Here is a 23,169-nt window from a genome sequence, read left to right on the forward strand (position 1 = left end):
CTACCCACCAAGAAACAGCCATTACCAATTAGACATAAAAAAAGTTTAAGTTCTTCTGCAAGATTCATCTTTTTACTTAAGATAATAGCAATTGCAAAGTGCATTGTAATTAAAAACCTCTGTCCCTTCTGCCCCCCCCCATAACACCAGCTGCCTGCAATTAGTGCAGGTTCGCATCCCACCAGGCTCAAGGTTGACTCAGCCTTCCATCCTTCCGAGGTAGGTAAAATGAGGACCCAGATTGTTGGGGGCAATTAAGCTGACTTTGTAATAATGCCGCTTGGGGTGTGTGTGTGAAAGCCCTAATAAGCAGGCATATACATAGAATGAAGGCTACTGCTAAGCTTGTAAGCTGCCCTGAGTCTTCGGAGAAGGGCGGGATATAAATGGGATTAAAATAAAAAATAAATAAATATATATATTTTTGTTGGAACTTGCCAAGAGCTGGCCATTATTGTTGTAAACTGGATGGGTACCTTATTCCAGGGGTCTTCAAACTTAGCCCTTTTACGACTTGTGGACTTCAACTCCCAGAATTCCTCAGCCAGCATGCCTGGCTGAGGAATTCTGGGAGTTGAAGTCCACAAGTCGTAAAAGGGCCAAGTTTGAAGACCCCTGCCTTATTCAAACATAATTCAACTACTCTTTTTTAATAGTCCATAAAGGGAAAATTACGGAATATAGAAACTGATAAAATGCAAAAACATGACACAGCATCTGAAATGTTACTGCAGTATAATGCTGTGTATCATTCTAGCTAAAACCTACTGTATATTTTCATTTTGGTGTCAAGTGTTTGGCATTCGATAACTAAACTCAATGTTCAGTTTTGATTGCCTTTTATATTATCAATGTGCAAGTGGTAGTTTTCAATTTACAGTTTGAGATTTGGGTTGCAACTTACCAAAATACTATTGGGAAAAATATGTTTTTTTCAGGGTAGTTTTACATTCGAGCAGAAGATAATAAGTAAAACTGAATTGTTTTACAATTCAACAGATCACTACAATAGTCAGAAAACAAGTGGACAGGTTTAGTTGTTTTGTCATGATATATAAATTAAAACAAATCCCTTGTCACTCCATGGGTGGTATGTGTCTTCCTTTGTCGGGGCCATTCTCTCAGTTTAGATTTTATGTCTCTGTGTGTAAAAGCTGTGAGAGTGAGTCCAACAGATCCCAGGAGCAACATCAGAGCTCTCAGTCCAGAAGAGTGAAGTGCTAGAAACAGCTAAGATCTTGTGCTGAACCGCCTAACTTCAAGGCCTCTGCTAGAGGACCCAAGATTGAAGAAGACACATACACCCAAAGGAGAAAGGAATTTTTAAAATAAGTTTATATAAAAGCTTATACTGTATGTCGTTCTTAATACCTGCACATGCAGTGTAGTGGGTAATGTATAAGTACACCATACAAAGATCTGCTACAGCCTTGAATAAGTGAGACTGTATAAATTATGTTCTATAGAGAAATAAACCAATCCATCCTGGAGATGGAAAATCTTTTTCCCTTGTAGCAACATATATCTGTGGTACTCGTGTGTATCTAGCTCTGCAAAATTCTGATTACAGCTGCAATAACTGTCCCCAAAAAACTGGTGGGAGGGGAAGAAAGAATTTCAAATTGCAGTAATGGAATTGACAAAGCTATGTCTGGGGGGGGGGGGGGAAGTAGAAAAAAGATTCAGACCAAATTGGAAGGATCTGTCATTCTAGATTTCCTTTTTTTTATAGCTTATCAGGTTTAGTGTCAAGACAGGAACTGAATGAAGTCTTGAAAGAAAATCTGTACTTGCTATCCTTCCAGACAGAGGCAGTATGAAGCAATTTAATGAAATGTATGGACTGAATGAAAAGTGCTTCTTGAAAGCCGTAAGTTTATGGAGCAATTATTACTAAACAAGAATCTAAGAGCAAATTTACTCTACACAAATTTACTCTATTCACTACAAAAGAAACACAGTAGAGTTCCTCTGGTAGAAAGTGCAACAGTTCAGCCAGAATGCTAGTTTTATGTCCAATAAATAAACAAATGAGGACCCTAACACTCTTTGAACTCTTTTGTTCTTCAGGAATCTACGACCTGCAGATTTATAAATCTATACATCATGGCCGTAAGTTCTTATTTCTCTTGAAAGGTTTGTCTTTTCTTATGATTAACTCTTTGAAAACAGTAGATATGTAGTTAAACTACTACTGAAATTTTTAAGTAGTAGATCAACAAATGCTTTAGTGGATGAATACTAACATTTTATAAACGCACATTAGGAAGTGGAATTGTTCACAGGTAAACTTATTTAACAGTGTAATCTTAGCAAAACAGAAAAGCAGGAACACATTTTTTTCTAAGTCTATTCTGTGTTACTATATAACAAAATGGAAGAATAAAATATTAACAAAAATTAGGAGACTGCACAAAAAAGTTTTTTTTGTACATGGAACAGAACAGTCCCAATCTAAATATTTTATTAGAATATTCTAAGTTGGATGCATTTACTGAAATAAAACTTGCAAAAGGTCAAAGATATAATCAAAACAAAACTCAAGCCAAAGAAAAGAATGGAATCTCAGTATGAATCCTCGGCTTTCTTATTTCTCATTCAGTGCCATAAATGTAGGTTTCCAACAATCTATGCTTGTTGGTACTAGCCAATGAACTTGCACAAAAGTAAGCTAAAGAGATTATTTTTAAAACATTTTCAAGTAAAAAAAATCAGAACTTAATTCCCTTCTTAGGATGGCTATTCAGTCTTCATTTAATTAAATGCCTTCTTGAAATGCCCAGTTAACACAGCAATGGATTCTAATACAAAAACAAAAAAACAAGCTTTCTCTGTAAAAATTATGAAGACCAAACACAATTTTGAAAAATTCGTATTGTTTTCGTTTGACCTTTATTATGCTCATAGTTTCCATAATAAGAAAAAAATATATAGCAATTTCAGCTGCTTGTCCTGATCACCATCCTCCCTTCCCACCTTTCTTCTTTTTCTGTTGCTGTTTCTTCTTTGTTGCTGCTGCACCAGGAGGCTTTTGGTGCCTGGGTGGTATCATGTTGCTGGTTGATGCCGATGGAATGGCCGTTATAGTGCCAGGCCGTGGGGATGTAGGTGGGCTACTAGCAGTTTTGCTAGCATCCCTGCAAAAAAAAAAAGTAACAAGGATAATTGTTAGGATTCAGATATAAAGCTGATTTTTAGTTTATAGCCTATGAACAGACCAAAACACGTTACCCACATATTTAAGACATAAGCTACGTATGAATTCTAACCTTTGCTTGCAAAGAACTGAAGAGGGCATTGAAAATGGTTTTGGAGGATAGTTGGAAGAACTGCTACCAGGGAAACGATCCGACAAGTGGGACCTGAGTCCTTTCCCAGAAACTAACTTGAGAAACACTTCAGGTAGTCCCCCTCCCCAATTCATAGATAAAAGGGGAGAGGGAAGCACATTCAGAATTGCAATATTCTGTTACTATTGTAATAAAAGAAGTTTTAGACCAATATGCATTCTTTGTCTAGAAAGCTCTGTAAAGCTGACAAACATTTAACTAGTATGTATGGCTATTTTCCAAGGATTAATTTCCATCTACATGAAGTTATCTGTCAACTTACTATCTTTGATCATCTGTACTGAGTTCCAAATCCAACCAAAGAACTTCTAAACAATTATTTTGTTGAACTGTAGAGTATTTACAGCAATATATAGCTTGACTAATAAAGCCCACTGAGCAGTGGGAAAGTAAACAAGATAGTTGTGACGGTTTTGCTGCTTGGTATGCCAAATTTCTTACAGATCCTTTGCTTCTGAACCAATTATGCAACAGCTTGTGCCCCATAAATTGAGATGGCTAAAGGTGGAGATTACTTCAAGGTATGATGCTACCACAAAACATTTCAAAGCTTTTTACAAAGAAAAATTTCCCATGGGGTTCTCTAACTGTAAAAAATAAAAGTTGCTGTTTTCCCCAAATACAGCTACAACCTTCCATTCTTTCCTTTTCTCAATCCATTGCATATACTGTATTTAATTATATGCTAACTAAACGCAACTATATGGGTAACATAAAATTATTTCTGATTCCTGGTTGATGTGCTTATTTATCAAGGCAAAGAATTATTATCTTTTGTCCCTAATATGAAATATCTATCCTTTTATCCTTCTTACAGGTAATCCTCAACTTACGACCACAACTGAGCTCAAAATTTCCACTGCTAAGCAAAACAGTTGTTAAGTGAGTTTTGCCACATTTTACAACCTTTCTTGCCACAGTTGTTAAGTGAATCACTGAAGTTGTTAAATTAGTAACACAGTTGTTAAATGAATCTGGCTTCCAGTCGCCAAGTGGTTGTTAAGCATAAAAAACCAGACATAAGTCACTTTTTTTCAGTGCTGTTGTAACTTTGAATGGTCACTGAAGGAATGTTTGTAAGCTAAGGACTATGTTTGTATCAGTTTTTGAGCAGCACTAGACCCAAAAGTGAAGTCCACAAGTTTAGGTAACTAGTTACTCACAATTCAGAGGAAGCCGCCGTCACTGCTCCCTGAGTTCCTTTCCCAATTTGGTCCTTCTTCTTGCCTTTCTTTCTCCCACGATAATAAGAGCGTTCTCGCATTGGAAGCCACCGTTCAGGATCTGGTGTCATTTTAGGATCATAATTCTTTGGCAGTTTTCCTACATAGTATTTGGAATAGAATGATTATTTGTATGCTCAGTTTGAAAACAGCTGCATTGCAAAACTCATGTAACCCAAAATTTTATTCCTCTGCAAAACTCATATAACCTAAACGTTTTATGTATGGGACAATGGTTTTTGTACTACTGTCTATATACCTTTTTCAAAAGTCCCTTTTTGTGATAATACAATACCAACACAACTAGCATACTATGCAAAGATGAAATTCTGCCTTGTGAAAATTGGATTTGTTTCAAGCATGGCATTTTTTTAAAAAAAAAAGTTCAGAAGATGCATTAAAAAAAAAACCAACTACCAAAATCTTGCATCCAGTTGTGACTAAACAATTGCTTTTGGGAAGCAGGACAGCAGGTCTTCTTCATTTCATCCAACAATTAGATATCAGAAACGTATTACCTTCTAAATAATAATTTAGTCAGAAAGGCTACAGCTAATGCTGCATTATAAAATCAAATCTGTATTTTTAAATTTTATTTTTAGCTGGGAAGTGCTTACATCCTAATAGCCAAGTCCCCAAATATAGGTTTCACAACAAGCTACTACTGTAGCAATAAGACACTCACCCTTCTTCTTCTTCCTCTTTTTCTTAACATCCCCTTGTCTTTAAAAAAAAAGGCAAGAAAATGTTTGAAATGAAATGCATAAGATTTGAAGTTAACGGTTGCCAAAGAAGAATTTTAGGACTTTTGATTTAAAATTAAAAAGGGAGAGAGAGAAATGTATAACCAGTATGTTTGTTTTGGTTATGGAACTGGTCTTCTCCGTATCCCCTTTGCCTGAGATTATAATTCATTTGATAATCATTTTAGAAAGCTTATTTTACCCTTGTTCTTTTTGCTGATTTTCGGTTGTGGGTTTCCCGCCTTTCTTCCGAATGTATGTTGCTCCGTGAGAGTTTTCCAGCGCATCTACATCTACTTTCAAAGACATTGTGTCTGAAGAAGGCAAGTGTTTGCTAAGACTAGTGCAAGGAAAGAGTTTAGGAATAACAATACAGATAAATAAAAGCAAAAGGATGATTTGAATTGTGAAACAACCAACATGAAGGTGAATTAAAAAAATAATTTGGCGTATAGGAAGGTAAATAATAAAAAGCCTCACTGTGGCAAACATGTCTACTTGATGGAATGGCCAAAGAGGGCCTATATAGACTCATCTCCTCAGCCCTGTAGAAAGGATACATTTTGGCTTTTTCAGCATCAATCAGTGAGTAGGCAGAGATAAGCTGAGCCAAGGTATGAACATCATCTGGATTTTGTCTATGAAAGTAAAGAACTGAATTACCGGTAATCAAATATCTTTTCCACTAACACCAGAGAGAGGATTTCTGGATATCAGCAACCATAAAGTATCCCACGGCTAAAACTCATGGGAATTACAAGCAATGTTTCAAGAACTACGTAGCCTCCTTATCTTTTGCTTCAAGCATAGCTGCAGCCCAGTGCTGCTCTAATCACCTACCTCCATATCAGGAAAGAGACAGGAAAATCCAGCTGGATTAAGAAGATAATTTATATATAGTTTTATTAACCCAACCCTCATTTTAAGAATCAGCATGGCTACAAACTTCAGATTTTGCTGGATGAAATAAGTTTATCCAAGCTACAGCCAGAAACCACCTTGAGAGAAGTCAATATGGTACAGTGGTATCTTGGTACTCAACTGCTTTGAAACTCATCAAATGTGGTAGTCAATGCATTCTGACATGAAAATTTTGTCCCGGTACTCATCGTCTGTTTTGGTACTCAACACACAAGGTAGAACTTGTCACTGTCGACTGCCTCATGACTCACTACATTATTTCTTATGGGAAAAATCTGGTACTCATCATTTTTTGTACTTATCATGCCACCCAGAACCAATTACCGATGAGTACCGAAGCACCACTGTATTTGAATTAACCGAGGTTGAATACTGACTCAGATTTAAAACCAAGCTCAGCCACCAACTACTGTGGGAAGCACTGCCTCTGTTCTACCAAATCTGCCAAAATATTTCAACAGGGACCAGCTGTACAGGATTATTGCAAAGATCAGATATAGTAATTTCTCTCAACAGCAGCAGATCGGTTAATGTAACAAAAGCATGACCACTGTATACAAAAATAATAAGATGGAATATCTAAAATGCATCCAAAAATCTATTTCTATTAGAGAGCACTTAGTGCAGTGGCAGTACCCAAAGTTAGATTTTATACATCAAATGCATGCAAACTAGAAAGAATCACAAGGCAGCTAATACGTTCTCCAACAGGAAGATTAAAAGTTTGCCCATTCTTACAGGTTTATTCTGAGGACAATAAAATATATATATATAATGAATAATGTAGGGAATGTTTCAATTTAAAATTCAATAGACTATCCATTGAATCCCCTTCATGGATTACTGCCTTGTCGTGGCGAAGGGGCTTGCATAATTCAATGAAGCTATGAGCTATGCCGTGCAGGGCCACCCAAGACGGAAAGGTCATAGCAGAGAGTTCTGACAAAATGTGATCCACTGGAGAAGGAAATGGCAACCCACTCCAGTATCTTTGCCATGAAAACCCCATGGACAGTACAAAAAGGACCTCCTGGAGGAATGTTGTCCATGGGGGTCGCGATGGGTTGGACATGACTTCGCAACTAACAACAACAACAACAACAACAAATCCATTGAACTACCAAGATAAAGATATGAGGCAAGGAGCCATGGAATTTTGTGTTTAACTGAAAAGACAGTGCAAAACTTTCTCTAACAAAAGAATGAAATTGTTTTTGGGGAAGAGGGAAAGGGGAATTTGGATCATGAAACATCAAAGGCAATGAAGCTTTATCTGAATGTTGGGTAAGAGGTTTATATATTTGTTACTTGTAAAACTGCTTTTTATATCAACAAGCACATAGGCTAAACCCACTTTTGTAGGGTGTTTTAATTTCAGTATTTACCGAAGGACCCTTGAGATTTGTTTCCTGAATGATCTCTGCAAAATACTTCTGGCCAGGCTGCAATGCGAGGAGAATCATTATTTTTGTCCACCTGCCTCAAAGTTATGCACTGTGAGACCATGCCTAATTTTGATCAGTGCTCCAATTACTACCGTATTTGGATTTAACGTACTGTATGTTAGTTTTAATATATTTGCTCGAGAGCATACTTGTGAATGTCTTTCTCATTTCCTGTAAGCTTCTTTTTTACGGGTTCTCAGAAAGACTTACTTCCACAGTTCCTCGAGATCACTGATGGCTTCCTTCTTTCGGCCGTGCTTCAGCTTGAAGTTAGCAGCTTCTCTTATTAGTGACAAAAGTACTGGAGACTTGGGCTGAAAAAATACAGCATTCCTTTAATTTGAAAGCAACTAACATGCCGGTGTGAGATGATGCCCGCTCTGGGATTTCAGAAGGTGAAGGGCCTCCAAAGTCAATCATGTATCAATCCGAGTAGCAAATCTATCATCCCGATTTCAATCCCCTTTGGTTATTTTTATATTTAACTTTCGTAAGTTGGCAAGGACCTACAAAGGCTGTGTATAATTTTTGTTATGCATAAACATTTATTGCCGCGCGGTATCCTACAGAACACTGAGAAAATTTATGCCTTTGAAACTCATTTTTTAATACTGAAGTTCAAGAGATAATTTGGAAGCAGCCATGTATTTTCTGCTAATGGCTAAGACAGATGATAGCCAATGAAGGAATTATATAGTTTATGTCAAGTTTACTAGATAGAATTTTTTTAAAAATAGTACATTGGTCCCAATTATCAATGATCCTTTCCCTGAATACACATTTCTGTTCCTAACCAGTTCTGTCACAAATCAACAAAGCTACAGCTATATAAAAAAAATCACGTATTGTTGTAGAATTATTCCAACAACTAACAAGAGTAATCCATTGAGATGGGGTTATAACCTGCATAATTCCAGGCCATAGAATTTCTCAGATCTCTGTTAACTGGAGGATATTTTATTATTAGTTATAACTGGAGGCATACTTTATCTATCTACACAAAAGAAAAAACTACTGCTTATTTCTATCTGCACTTTTTCAATAGTAGGTTATTCTGCTGTTTCTCTGAATTTTCTAAATCACACATTATATTCAACCTGCCCCAAAGCTTGATGGAATAACCATGGCATTGCAGGTTTTTGGTTTTTTTTTAAAGTTAGGAGGGAAGAGACCATTCAAATACGATTATGGTGAAGGGTTTTTGTTTATTGTTTTTATTATTTTATTTACTGGTTTTTAATGGTAATTGTAAGCCACCCAGAGCTGCTTAAGAAATCACAGAAATCTTTTAAATAAACACCTGGGGGTTTGCTATTCTAGAGTAAGAGTTGCATTTAATTCAAAAACAAGTTTTTCACTCCTATAACTGTACATTACAACCTTATCTTCTATAACTTACCTGGAACTCTTGATACCATTCAATAGCTTGTGCCAAGACTTCTATGGCACTGTCAATATCTTCTTCATGGCTATACATTGTCACCAATGCTGATACCTATAGCCACTCAGTAATGAATGGGCGATAGCAGAAAGACAACATTTACTTAAGTAATAAATGCTGAAACAAGACTATCATTGTGTTTTAATTGTAACTTTCTTACTGGGTAAATTGTGTGTAAAAATGAATGGAATCAAGAGTAATGGAATCACTACTTAAGAAATAAAAGTATCCTTCAGAACAAAAATAAAATCAAACAAATAAATGGTATACATTTTATAAACAAAAAAGTAATTTACTTGCCAATAATATACCAAGAAAGGAGTAGCCCCACTCTTTTGGCCTTCCAGAGGCTTATAAAACCCAACTGATCCAGAAGGCCTTTGGGAGTAGACTGCTATAAAGTACCCAATGCAAGGATTATTGTAATTATAATTTTTACTGAAATTGTATATTTCTATTCCTTATTATTACTATTATTGCATTGGCTGCAACTCTTGCTTTTATGCACAACTGAAGAATCATCCTGACAGTTTATAAATTCATAAATGAATATTACACATTGGCCATGATTATCAATGTCATTGCTTTTACAAATCAGGTCAGTTGTGCTAGAATGACTTCAAAAGAAAATTCTGAATTTCCTGTTTTATTATGGAATTTATAACTAAACTCATATATGTTTATATTATATCTATAACTCACCATGCCAGGTTTATGCCTTAGCTCATCTATACTCCTTAGGATGATGCATGCTTTTGTGACACTGCCTTTGATAGAGAACAAATGATATAATTATGAATATTCTTATCCAATCCTTTATTAGACATTAATTCTACTATCTAAGCAAGAAGAAAGAGGGCTACACCAAACAAATCTTCAGCTAGAGCTGCAGGTGAATCACAATATTTAATTATTTGTTATTAAATCTGTATGTTGCCTATTTTGCCAGAAGTAACACTAGGCAGCTTGCAGATATGCAATATTCCAGAAGCCAGCTTTCTGGGAATATAAGTTATTATTTAAGCAGATAAAAGTTAATAAAAAAAATTAAGACGGCTTATGCCTCTGATGAATACAAAAATATCATAAGTATGTAGGAAATGCCTTCTGAAATCTTAGAAGCACAAGAGATGGCATAATACAAATGCTAATTAGTCATAGTTCAGTTTTTTTTATTTATCAAATGTGTATATTGCTCATATCACAGCATTATTTATATAATTCTGTATCCCGGTCCTTCAAAAGCAAAACCAACTTCGTACAAAATATTAAAAAATGCACAGCTATAAATGGTATTCAATTTATAATATTTCTTTTAAGCAAAGAATTCATCTGATCCTTAAGCACAAAGGAAGCAATTAAGTGTCTCCCCAAAGCAGATGCTAATGCTAGCTTATTCTTACAAGAAAACAGCAATATGTTCCATAGAAGTAATAACTGAGCAAAAACAACATTAAGAGTGTAACGGTGCTACTTATCAGCATATGAAAGTTCTTTAAAAAATTGGCGAATGGGGGCAGAGTACCTTGAGCAACTTTTAATTGTGCCATGGTCAATTTAATCTCAGATGCTTTCTCAAGATGCTGATCCGCAAACTCCTACAGGTCAGAAAGAAGAATTCAAATCAGATTTCATTTGCTTCAAAATCTAGAAAATAGAAACTTTAATATAAGTGGCTATCACATAAGGGAATATTTAGCTCTCAATAATAAACTCTTAAATGCGAATACACAAAGAATAATCTAATTGTAAAAGTTAAGACAGCAGTTCTGCTGAATCAACTTGATTGCTCACTTATGAAGCATTTGGCTAATCAGATGCATAGAAGATGGTTCACGATTCCACTGTTTCTCCTAGAAGCAGTATCCAAGACATGAAGCCTCTGATCTGGGAGATTACAAAGCCTAATAGCCACTGATAACAAATAGTATTTATAGCAGGAGTCTTCAAACTTGGCCCTTTTATGACTTGTGGGCTTCCAACTCCCAGAATGCCTTAGCCAGCGTGCCTGGCTGAGGAATTCTGGGAGTTGAAGTCCACAAGTCATAAAAGGGCCAAGTTTGAAGACCCCTGCTTTATAGCATTAATGATAGCTTAACTATGACCTATTGAAAAAGCGCTTCTTTTTATAGGCTTTGAACTTCCCTCAAAATTCAAATATTGTAAAAGAACATTTAATTCAATCCCCATTTTTTATACCAGAGGTCCCCAACCTTTTGGGCACCAGGAACCTATTACGTGGGAAGAGTTTTTCCCCCGGATCGGAGGGGGCGTGGTTTTGTGTGTTGTCTGCATCCCACGGATGGGGCTTTTGCTTGTTTGTTCGGCCTGGTTGCTGGCATGCCACGGCCCAGTACCGGTCCACAGACCAGGGTTTGGGGACCTGTTCAATACCACAAGTAATGTTATGAATCTTTATCGTGTCTTCCTTTATTGCCTATGTGAAAGTTAAAAAAAAATCAAATATACTAATTTTCCTCTTAGAAGCTTAGGAGCTGTAGTGCAGTACAGCATTATATTTCTACTAACTGTCATGTATAGATGACATGTCGGTATAGATTAAGATGTCATCAAGATACACCAAAACACCTTTGTATAAGATCGGTGTCTCTGATGTGATTATTGTCAACTAACAATCAAAACTGTAAATGTTCTTCTAACTAGCAATTGCTACCAGTTTAAAGATACCCATGAATTTTAAAAGCCACAAGACAAATAATTCTGCCTCATTCTCAAAAATGTAAAAAGGAATTGAGCAAGGATAGGAGAAAGATGTCAGTTGATACAGATCTCTATGGGAAATTTAACAGGATTAAACCTATATTGATTCTTTTGAGCCTCTACCAGAAATAAGACTACAAATACAGTTAGTGCTAACAGTAATTAAGAATTATGTTTGCAATGGGCCATGATTATTAGAGAATGAAATGATTTTCAGTGATAGGCAGAAATATCAAAATAAAAAATAATCTTTAACAGGAAACCATTGGGGAAAATTGTAGCAGAATGTTGAGTTGTCCCCATGGAGGAAATTTACTGTACTTTTCTTCAAGCAGCCAACTATACCTGTAGGAGCTCTATTGCCTTAGTATGTTGCTTCTCTCGACACAACTGAGCTGCATGGATTAAAACAGGAAGGAGGTGTTCAGGGCTTTGTGACTGTAAACCTGATGCCAGTTTGCGGCACTGATCTGCCTAAGAGGTAAGATTAAAAAATTGGCAAGTTCAGAAAACCAATTCAATAGAAAGAAGGCTAGACCTATAGGTAACAAGTAAACATCTTGAATACTACATCAACAGGATATCCAGTTTATAGCAACTTTGCCCAACATTTCTCAAAAGAGAATATAATATATGCATAGGAATTATAATAAAGAACTAGTAATTTTATGTAGACTCCGCATTATTAAAGAGCCCTGTGGCACAGTGGTTAGACTGCAGTACTGCAGGCTAACTCTGCCCAAAGTCTGAAGTTTGATTGTGACTGGCACAAGGTTGACTCAGCCTTCCAGCCTTCCGAGGCTGGTAAAATGAGGACCTAGATTGTTGGGGGCAATATGCTGACATTGCCCAGAAAGTGCTGTATAGCACTATGGGGCAGTATAAATGCTATTGCTCTTATAATTTTCCAAAAGAGTATAAAGACAGTTGTTAAGGGAGCTTTGACCCATTTTACCACTTTTACCACAGTTGTTAAGAAAATTACTGCAGTTATTAAGTGAATCATGTGTTTGTTAAGCAAATCTGGCTTTCCCCATTGACTTTGCTTGTTGGAAGCCAGCTGGGAAGGCTACAAATGGTGACCACATGATCCTGGGACAGTGCAACTGTCATAAATAATGGGACCCACAGGCCTTTGCAATGCATGGAATTGTACGGTAGATTTTAAAAAGCTTTTTTTTTTGAGAAAGAAAAGCTACTGAGAACATAATTCTTTATAGACAGGATCCTTGTATCACAAGCTTCCTTCTAACATAAGCTCTCTGCTTTTTAGGAAATTGCTGATCTACTCTTTCTTTAGCATGTTAGATTCTTGTATGCATGGATGTTTACTTTCTTATGTGATGCAGTCACTTCCTATATTTTTAAGCTGTATATTTCGGAGCCCCGTGACATAACAAATGAGTTGACTCCTGGTGTCTGCCTGGACAAACACTGAGGGTGTTTTGGCAAGATTTCAGAAATGATTTGCCCTTGCCTCCTTCCAAAGATTGAGAGAGACTGACTCACCCTGGCTTTGTATCCAAGGCCGGACTAGAATTCATAGTCTCCCAAGTTCTAACCTGATGCCTTAACCAATCCACTAAACACTATCTTACCTGATTTGTGTACATGGCCAACAAAGCTTTATTGAATTCTATTGCTTGGAGTTGTTTCTTGGATAGTTTATGTTCAACACCTTCTGCATTGGTCAGTTTCACTTTTTTTTTTGAATCAAAGACATTTTGATCCTGTGAAAGGTACAGAATGGAATGCTTCATTAACATAAACGTCGTATTTTTATAAGCCCCTTATGACAATCTTTTCATCTACTGCTTTGCAAGCAGAATGCAGATCTTTACAAAAATGTAGTATCATTCAAATCAGTATCGTATTACAAAGACATCTCAGATATTGTGGCAAAAATTCTATACCTTGTTAATAGTGATGATGTTATTGGCAATGACAGCAAGTAATCCTACATCTGTGGGTCTGTAAAAAATAGAATATATCCACTTTTGTAAGTATGTCCATTTCTCAAAAGTGTTAAAAGCACCATCATAATAAACAGAAATACTTACTTTAGTTTGATTATCTGATTGTAAAGTTGCAGTGCTTCCTCGGTATGACCCTGGAGTTGCAAAATGTAAGCCATTTGACCATGAATAATGGCCAATTCTGCCTCAACGTCTTCTTCAGTCACATCCTAAAACAATTAATATGACACATGATTTATGATAACTGAATCCTATTAGTTTAAATTATAAACACAATGAATAGGTTTTGCTACAAATCAGTAACTGCAAGTATTTAAAACTTTTAAATGCTTTCAAGAAACCAATAAAACCTGGCAGTTTTTACTATTTATCTATTAAAGACCTTGCTACCAAACCTATAGCTAGATTTTCACTATACATTTTAATAAAAAAGTCATAGAAAGGCATAATAGAAAGAGTGCTGTTTCAGAATATTTCAGAAAGGATTCTTATGAATTGCTTATCTGTTTATTTATTACATTTCAGACTATATTTTGATGAGGTTTATAATTCTAAATTAAAATTCAAAATAGGTACAAAATATGTAAAGACAACTTTAAAACATGTTATAAAATACAAAAAACAAATGATTTCCACCAATTTAATAAACATTAAAACCTTTGGATAGCAAATATCAGCTCCATCCATCTAAACATATTTGGCACAAAAGTATATTGTTCAACTGAATTGAAACTCTTACCGAGTCTTCAGAGAGGGCCTGGCGACACAAATCTATAGGGAAGGTGTAACCAATTAATTTTGGAATATACAAAACCACAAATCAAACATTGAGGCAGTGATAGAATGTTAGCAAGTCAAAAGGTTACGTCTCCCCCCAACACAAGCATTCAGACTGCAAGATTTATAAAAAAACAGAGCTATGCTAAAAGGTTTTAAATGGCTTCATGCCGCTATAAAAAAAAAATCCAGAGGATTAGACTCTGGATATGTGAACAAGATATTGCTGTTTCAGCAGTGACTCTAGGGACAAGAATGAAGGACTAATCAAGAAGCAAACTATCTATAAACATCAGAATGCAGTTCATTCATGATGAACCAGGATTATTAGGATTTCCTCAAGCTGGTGCTCACTTTAACATTGGTCTACACCAGCAGCACAGAGGTAGCAGCATCAACCTGAACATTCAAACCAGTAGTCTAGAAAAATGGGTTTATATTAGAAAATTAGCAATTAGTTCACATGGTGTAATAAGTTGGAGGGTTTGTTGTCACTGTGAGTTGGGGGGTGGGAGCACGAAGGGAGGCTCAGCTAATCTCAATGTATACATGGTTGTACTTTGACAATAAAAGGTTCAATCATTCGAAAACATCTGGGAGTACTGGGCTGTGAAAGGTGATATTATTATACTCTGCCTAATTACCAGTTTGCCCTGAATATGAAGTGTGTTTACATAAGTGGCTCTAACAAGTACATTAAAACATTGGTAGAGTTCTGTAATTTCCTAGTTTTGTCGACCCCAGTTATTACCCAGATTCCAATCTGTTTTTGAGTCTGGCTATGTATTGCCATCTAATTAGGCAGATGGATTAAGCAATGAACTGAGGACATGAGAATGATCTTTTTAATGTACTTTCTCAGATTTATTTTTCTACAGAAACTGAACATCACTGCTGACAAACACAAAATATTTTTTTCCAAAAAATGGAAATGATAAATTTACTACTCATTACCTTCAGCTTCCTGTAGTGTTTTCATTGCCTCATTCAACCTGCCTTGCCCAATCAAAGCACAGGCAGCATTGTAACACAGCTCATAGGTAGCTTCCTGAAGGCCCAGATCTTCCTGAACAGAGCAAAAGTAATCAATAAGAAACTTAGTTTGAATAAGTTTAAAAAGCATCTGCTTGTTTATCTAAACTATTCCAATATGAATGGGTAGTTTCAAAATGTACCTTTTTGATCATCTGAAGGAAAAGGTGAAATCTACATGTAGCTAGAGGATAGCACTTCTTCCTATCTCATGGAGGAAAAACCTTCCCTTCAGTTGCAAGAACATACTTAAGCTCACAGTGGTTCTATTGCATCTTCTTGTAACAACCAAATTATAAATGGAAACGACAGATGGACAATGTCTAACAGCTAGCACAATGCACTTAGGTATCTAAGGACCTCAACTTTGGAGTCATATGGATAGTTTATGAAACCACAAGACACAGGATAGGAGCGTCAGGCCCATCTTCCAGTGACAGAAAAGTACTTTTCAGTAAATCCAACACAATTCTTTTCACCAATGATTTGAGCTGATGGAGAGGGACGTACAGCAGTATTTCAAGGGTACACCAGTGTAAGCGTATATATCTTCAAAAGAAGCATCCTTGCCTATCCTTACTTTTTATGAAAGTAGGCAACTCCATATTAGAACTGCCTTACAAATGTATATTAATAGGACTCAAGCCTTTAAACCTGCCACAGAAAGCACTGTAAAAAAGTAGCATTGTCTTGCTGACAATGAAGAAGGAGATAATATATTCATCCATCCTGTTAACTGCAGAATGAATGGGAAACACGTCTCCTCTGATTTCTTGTTCATAAAAGACAATAATTCACCAGTGCTTTGTCTCCCTAATATACATTTGACACAGATCTTCAAAACCTAATGCGCATTGAGCTACATATGTTCTCTGTGGTGGAACCCAGACAGACCTTGAAAAGTGTAATATGGTATGTATGAAGAAGTTAGGTAATTGACTATGGGCAAGAATCAGGGATATGGGCAATGTTAATATATACTGCTGGTCCATATGATATGCCATACACTAAATAAATAAATAAATAAGGATGTGGGCCTGAAAGAGCTTGTCATAGGAAAGCACATATACCTCTGCATCTTAAATGGCTCGTAAGACCCATCCTCACCTCAATGTATACTTTTGCTACTGATATCAGATTGAAGGACAATGCCCTAAACTGAAATTGATCGTTATTGGATCCAAACCAGAGAGATCTCTGATAAGGGAGAAGTGACTTGATTGGGATGTGGAACAGGCTTCTGTCATGCCCACCAAACCTAGGAAGTTATCCACAGGAAGGCTTCTACTAATATGTCCATTCTAAACTTCAATATATTTTGAGCCCTGAGGGTCCGGATGGCTCTCCAGTCTCTATCTTTATTCAGCACCATAAAAAGATGCTACTTCTCCAGCACAGTATCTTTCCAGCTACAGTGCAATTTCTCAATTTGTGTGCCTGCTTAAAGGATAACGGTGTCATGCTAAAGGACATTTGCCTTAGTTTATTGCTTGGCTATGCACTCGTTACCTCCCGTGTAGATTACTGCAACGGTCTCTATATGGGGCTGCCCTTGAAGGGCACCCGGAGGCTTCAGCTGGTGCAGAATGTGGCCGCGCGGGTTGTGATGGGAGCATCCCGATACTCCCATATGACACCCCTCCTGCGTGAGCTGCATTGGTTGCCGGTTGCCCTCCGGGTGAGGTTCAAGGTGCTGGTTCTTACTTATAAAGCACTACATGGCTTAGGTCTGGGATATTTGCAAGACTGTCTGCTGCCAGGAACGACTTCCCATCGCCCTGTGCGCTCACACAGAGGGCCTCCTCAGGGTGCCGTCGGCCAGACAATGTCGGCTAGCGACCCCCAGGGGGAGGGCCTTCTCTGTTGGGGCACCTGCCCTTTGGAATCAGCTCCCCCGAGAACTTCGGATGGCCCCAGATCTCTGGTTGTTTCGTCGCGACCTAAAGACATACCTTTTCCAACTGGCCGACCTGGACTGATGTTGGGGGTTTTAATCATGTTTTTAATTTTTACAGGTTTTAGTGGGGCTTTGTAAAATTTAATTTCTTTTAATATTTGTATTCATTGTTTTTATTGTTGTTTTTATTGTTGTTAGCCACCCTGAGTCCTTCGGGAGATAGGGCGGCATATAAGTCCCATAATTAAATTAAATTAAATTATTGGAGGGGTACCTGGGTTGTTAAAAGCTAGCATTGATTAAATTAAATTAATAACTCCCAAACTCTGCTTGTCTGCTTCCTGTCTAAAAGAAGGCAGGGTATGAAATAGGATATGAAAAAGCAATGCAAAGCTTAAAACGTGTGCTCATATCTTGTTGCTGTTGAAGGCAGAAAAGGACTGCAACCCTTATTTTCAGAGTGCACACCTAGTAAGCTCTATTTCATCACTGGATTCTGCAAGTATCTCTCCATCTTCTACTGATTCTGAAAGGTAGTGTTATTGTTGGGTCACTGATGATTATAATTAGCCATTGCACAACTTGCTCACTACTACTGTAGGTACTTTGGTCTTGGCTGGGTTTGCTGCTTCCTTTTGGCTATAGAGATCTGAAATCCAAGGATGCCACAGCTGAGGGAAAAATCCTGCTACCCCCTAGGATAACACAGAGACTTGTCGTTTTCATGCAGCAAAAGAACGTGTTGATGATGTTTTGCTTTCTTAGTTGATTTTGCTGCCAACATAGAGCTGATGAAAAGGCAGAGCCTAATTTTATGGCTCAGGAATAATTCTTAATCCCACCATTCTCATTAGTCATTTTATACCTTAATGCTGGGTGAGTAAGGATCCTGTATTATTATTATTATTATTATTATTATTATTATTATTATTATTATTATTATTATTATTATTATTATTAATTTAATTTGTATACTGCCCTTCTCCCGAAGGACTCAGGCCGGTGAACAGGGCAATACATAATAAAACAAGATACAAAAATTAAAAATTATTAAAAAGTAATTAAACAGTGATGCCCGTATTATTACATGCTATATATAATTAAATGCTTTATATAATTAATCTATTGCAGAGTGACAGAACTGAGGTGTGAAAGGAGTGGTTCACATATTCTGTATATTATTACTACAAACTTACTTACTGGCACCACTTTCTCCCAGGTGCTCTGTGCAGCAACTACTGCAGAAAGATTGGTTTTCCGTTCTTCTTCATAGTCATCCTGTGAATTACGGATAAGATCCCGATACACAGCCAAGCAGTCATCATAACGCTCTAATCTGTACAACTGAAAAGGAAAAAATAGTATCTTGGTAACTCGGGTACAGAATAAACACATAAAATCAAATCACTGGATAAACATGCTGTTATTGCAGTTCATTTTATTTAGCATCATGTTTTAGCAATTCCAAAAACAACAGAGAAAACTTCTACAAGTTTTGGGACAAAGCTGGTTCCTCAATTTGAGCCAAAATAATTCTAACGATAGCAGCTATATTTTTATCTGCTCTCAATTCACAATCTGAAATATTTTTTTAAAGCAAACAGAAAAGTAAAATGTCATCCTTTCCTCTATAGTTGAAAAGAATAAATCTACCGTGTACATGTAAAAGTGTGAAGTTAAAAAAATAATAATTTGGGCATAATGATATTCACAACATTTAAACACTCAGATATAAAAAGCTGCTCGGGGGTGGGGAAAGTTTTCTGTAAAATTGTGTACACTATTTGACAGTGGATAATAATAAAAATAAAAGCAATAAAACAAATACATGTACAAAAAATAAAAGATGCGGCAGCTGATTAAAACAACTATCCGCATGACCAGGAGACAGGTTCCTCCACACGCTTGGGGTCCCAGATTACACTTTAATATGACAGAAGGAAATGTAATACCAAGTTACTTTATAATCAGTGCTACACATGGGCAGTAGTGGTTGACCTCCAGCTTTTACTTGCATAATCACTAAATGTACACCAATTCAACAGGCGGCCTTTGCATTTGAAACAAAGGAGTAATTACCACTTGTCCATAGAGCTCCTTTAGTTTGTTTGTCTGCTGGCTGGCTCCCTCAATGGTCTTCAGAGCATTTTCAATCCTGTTCAACCTGTACTCACAATAAGCCTTCTCAAAAGCTATCAAGTCACTGCAACATATAAATGAAACATGGAGGTTATTTCTCACTATTCATTTTCCTCAAAACATTGATATATATTGTATATACATATTGTGCCATTTAACCTTTTACCTCTGGGTGGGTGGGTGGCAAAACATTATGGAATTGCTCAAAGTTGCAGCATGTAACAGTAATTGATTAATTATAATTGACGCAATTCACATCTGAACCTAATATAATAAAAATATTCTATGTTGAGCATATTAATGTAATGAAATATGATCACAACATCCTGGAATTATCATTGGATTATGAATTGAACTGAGATCATTTTAATGCACTGTAAATGTTTAAAAGTTAAGAAGACCCAGCTGTTTCCCCCCCAAGAGTAAATATATGAATTAAAACCTTGCAAAGGATGTTTAGTAGAGATTTAATGAATAGCTAAAACTGTCAGTTCAGAGATTAACTCAGGTGCATATGTAACACAGCTAAGGTTTAGCATTTATCTTCTAAGTTCTAATGGGCAACTGACAATTGTTAAATTATAAAATAAGGGATTTAAAAGCTCACCATTCCTAAGGCTTATATTACTATATCTGGTCTTTAACAAAACTATAGGTTGAGGAAGGGGGATAACCATGGACAAAATAGGAAAAAATACCTAAAACAATGCATGCTATACTAATGGGGGAAACAAACTAAAGTTATAAAGAATAATATTTCTATGCCCACAATTTCATGAGACTGAAATTCCGGAATATTCAACACACTAACTTGATTCAATATTTTGTTGGACTGATATTACTAGTATTCTAAAAATCATTTCATATGAGATTTACTTCAATGGAACTTGATACAAAGTTTAGGAGGGATAATATACACCATGTCATCATATATAGTTGCAGCTAAGTCACCATATAAGAGAATATAACTCTGTGCATTGATAATTATGTCTGAGCAAACCTGAAAAAAGATGACTCCTTCAACAATCTCATCAGTAGATTTATTAAGGCAATCAATTCTTTCTTTCAGGCTCACAAAATTGAGAAAGATTAGGTTGCTTTAATAAGTATCAGAGGTACAGTAATTGTGTGAGTTCTGAAAAACTTCCTTCAAATGTGTTTTGAAATAAGTGCAACTCTACGTTTTCCATAAATGTGGAACATCTATTTTTCATATTTCCAAAAATTCAGAAAACACAGCAGAGACAGGTTGTCTAATAATATTTAATAATACTTACCTAGTTAATACTTTGACATGGGTATGAATCACACTCAAGGCTTCCTTAAAGCTTCCGTTTTGTATAAGACATACCACTTTGCAGTGTAAAGCTGTCGCATCATCCTTACTGATTTGTAGTACTAGAAGCAAATTCAATGCATTAAGCTACAGAATGAATATATACTAAAAAACTGTTTGCCTCTGTTACCTGTTCATACCTTTGATTTTGTAAACTTAGCTGGATTTATAAACTGAGCATTCTGAAGAATATATGCTTTTGTACCAGTCAATTTTATTTTTGGAAAGCAAATTATTTGGTGGAAGATTTCTATTTTGGACAAAAATCACTAACAACATAATTACCGGCTTTCCTGAACTACTGGCTTTCCTGTATGTAATTGAAACCACATCTATCTTCTCCAAATAATTTAAAATGGGACTGTGTTTTAAATTCACATAGTATGATAAAGGAGACAAATAATACTCTACTACTACTAGGGAATGGGATCATCATAAATATTAGTTAACTTTTCTTTTGCCTAATTACAGTTAAGCTGTGCCTGGAAGCATTAAAAAGATATGGCTGTTTAGGGCAATTGTGAAGAAAGGCTACAGTAATTACAAATGAATTTTTCCATAAAAGGCTGTTACTTTCCATTTTCCCTTTTAAAAGCTATATAACAAGGAGCCATTCAGCAAAGGAAAGCAGTGACTAAAAGACATGTAAGGAAACCTGTTGCACAGCTGTTAAAAGCCATCAGAACTCTCTTGAGATGAAGATAGAAAAATGGGTTTATACAAAGCACACGGGATTATGTTGCAGAGCATGTTAATAGAAATGAAGCACTCTTTTGGAAGCTTGTGTAATCCCATAAACGGCTACGCCTGATTACAGAATGTTTCTGAATAGTAGGAGCCGTTCTGTCGACTACTTTTTACAGAATCGCAGAAAGTAAACACAGATCTTGGGGCAAAATGGCACATTAACCGTCTAAAGGCCAAAGCAAAGTAGCCAGCAACCTATTCTCAGAGGCGAGGGTTTTTTTTTCCTTTTCTTGAGATCAGCGTGAAAACAGATACAATTCTATCTTTAATACAGAAGCAGAGCAGCCCAGAGTTAAATTTCACCGCAGTCAAGAGCAGCTGTTACTCCTTTGGCGCTGTTCTACCTTTGTTGTTGTTAGTTGCGAAGTCGTGTCCGACCCATCGCAACCCTATGGACAATGTTCCTCCAGGCCTTCCTGTCCTCTACCATCTTCTGGAGTCCATTTAAACTCACGCCTCCTGCTTCAGTGACTCCATCCAGCCACCTCATTCTCTGTCGTCCCCTTCTTCTCTTGCCCTCAACCTTTCCCAGCATTAGGCTCTTCTCTAGTGAGTCCTTCCTTCTCATTAGGTGGCCAAAGTATTTGAGTTTTAGCTTCAGGATCTGGCCTTCTAAAGAGCAGTCAGGGTTGATCTCCTCTAGGACTGACCGGTTTGATCGCCTTGCAGTCCAAGGGACTCGCAGGAGTCTTCTCCAGCACCATAGTTCAAAGGCTTCAATTCTTTGGCGCTCAGCCTTTCTTATGGTCCAACTTTCACTGCCATACATTGCAACTGGGAAGACCATAGCCTTGACTATACGCACTTTTCTTGACAGGGTGATGTCCCTGCTTTTTAGTGTGCTGTCTAGATTTGCCGCTGTTCTACCTACGGCAGGAGAAAGACAGGTAGCAATCTAGCTTACGAAGTCGGAACAACTCCATTGAAGACAAGTGCAATTGTCTACCACGGAGGGTTGCCGGTCCACATTGACCCTCCTCTGCCTCAAAAGAATAGAAAGTAACCGCCGACAGGGCGGCAACACTCACTTTTATTGACGGACTTCAGCGCGCGCCCGAAATCCCCGTTCTGGCCGCAGCGATTTACTTCGCTCCAGAGCGAGGCTACCGAGGCCGCGCCGGAGCCACTTCCGCCCGCCGCGCCAGCCGCCATCTTGACAGGGATAGAGAAGTAACCGAACTTTACAGGCAGAGGAAACAGCTGAACGTACCCCTTTGATACCGGAAATAATTCTAGATCCAGGCTCTGTGGTCGAGTACAGCTCTCTATGGTGCGTCGCGATTTCTCTACTGCGCAAGCGTGCTCAGCAGCGGCTTAGGTGGCTTTTAAACTGTTGAGATCGGTTTCGCGTCGAAAATTTTTCTGTGAAGTGGTCACTTTTTTTCTCTCCTCCCTTTAAGGGCCACCCTAATCTGGAAACC

General features: G+C 37.0%; 1 protein-coding gene and 1 long non-coding RNA gene across 2 annotated transcripts; one reads left to right on the top strand and one right to left on the bottom strand.

Annotated features, from left to right (window-relative positions):
- The first annotated feature begins 2,070 nt into the window (after nt 1–2,070).
- Nucleotides 2,071–18,785, top strand: LOC308664499. The gene is made up of 5 exons (XR_014025683.1): nt 2,071–2,112; nt 3,794–3,871; nt 4,168–4,232; nt 9,947–10,015; nt 18,658–18,785. It is a non-coding gene; the product is annotated as an uncharacterized lncRNA (long non-coding RNA).
- Nucleotides 2,874–22,949, bottom strand: SRP72 (signal recognition particle 72). Its single transcript, XM_081321778.1, has 19 exons — nt 22,777–22,949; nt 20,943–21,063; nt 19,606–19,729; nt 18,727–18,870; nt 15,552–15,663; nt 14,560–14,591; nt 13,905–14,029; nt 13,758–13,815; nt 13,443–13,574; nt 12,190–12,318; nt 10,649–10,721; nt 9,826–9,890; nt 9,082–9,177; nt 7,893–7,996; nt 5,877–5,954; nt 5,519–5,656; nt 5,259–5,296; nt 4,514–4,673; nt 2,874–3,137 (listed from the first exon to the last, which is right to left on the bottom strand). The coding sequence occupies exons 1-19, from the start codon at nt 22,898–22,900 to the stop codon at nt 2,957–2,959; spliced, it is 2,034 nt and encodes a 677-aa protein (XP_081177904.1). The 5' UTR covers nt 22,901–22,949; the 3' UTR covers nt 2,874–2,956.
- Between the last annotated feature and the right edge of the window lie 220 nt (nt 22,950–23,169).

Source organism: Vipera berus, assembly GCF_964194415.1.
Source record: "Vipera berus genome assembly, chromosome: 2".
Lineage (NCBI taxonomy): Eukaryota > Metazoa > Chordata > Lepidosauria > Squamata > Viperidae > Vipera > Vipera berus.

What these genes read in the sequence shown, in the direction of transcription:
- SRP72 (XM_081321778.1), bottom strand. Translation starts at nt 22,900, where the DNA reads ATGGCGGCTGGCGCGGCGGGCGGAAGTGGCTCCGGCGCGGCCTCGGTA. An exon ending in AATCAGATAATCAAACTAAA is followed by an intron (nt 13,816 to 13,904) that starts GTAAGTATTTCT and finishes TATTTTTTACAG; the next exon opens with ACCCACAGATGTAGGATTAC. An exon ending in AAAGAGGAAGAAGAAGAAGG is followed by an intron (nt 4,674 to 5,258) that starts GTGAGTGTCTTA and finishes AATACTATGTAG; the next exon opens with GAAAACTGCCAAAGAATTAT.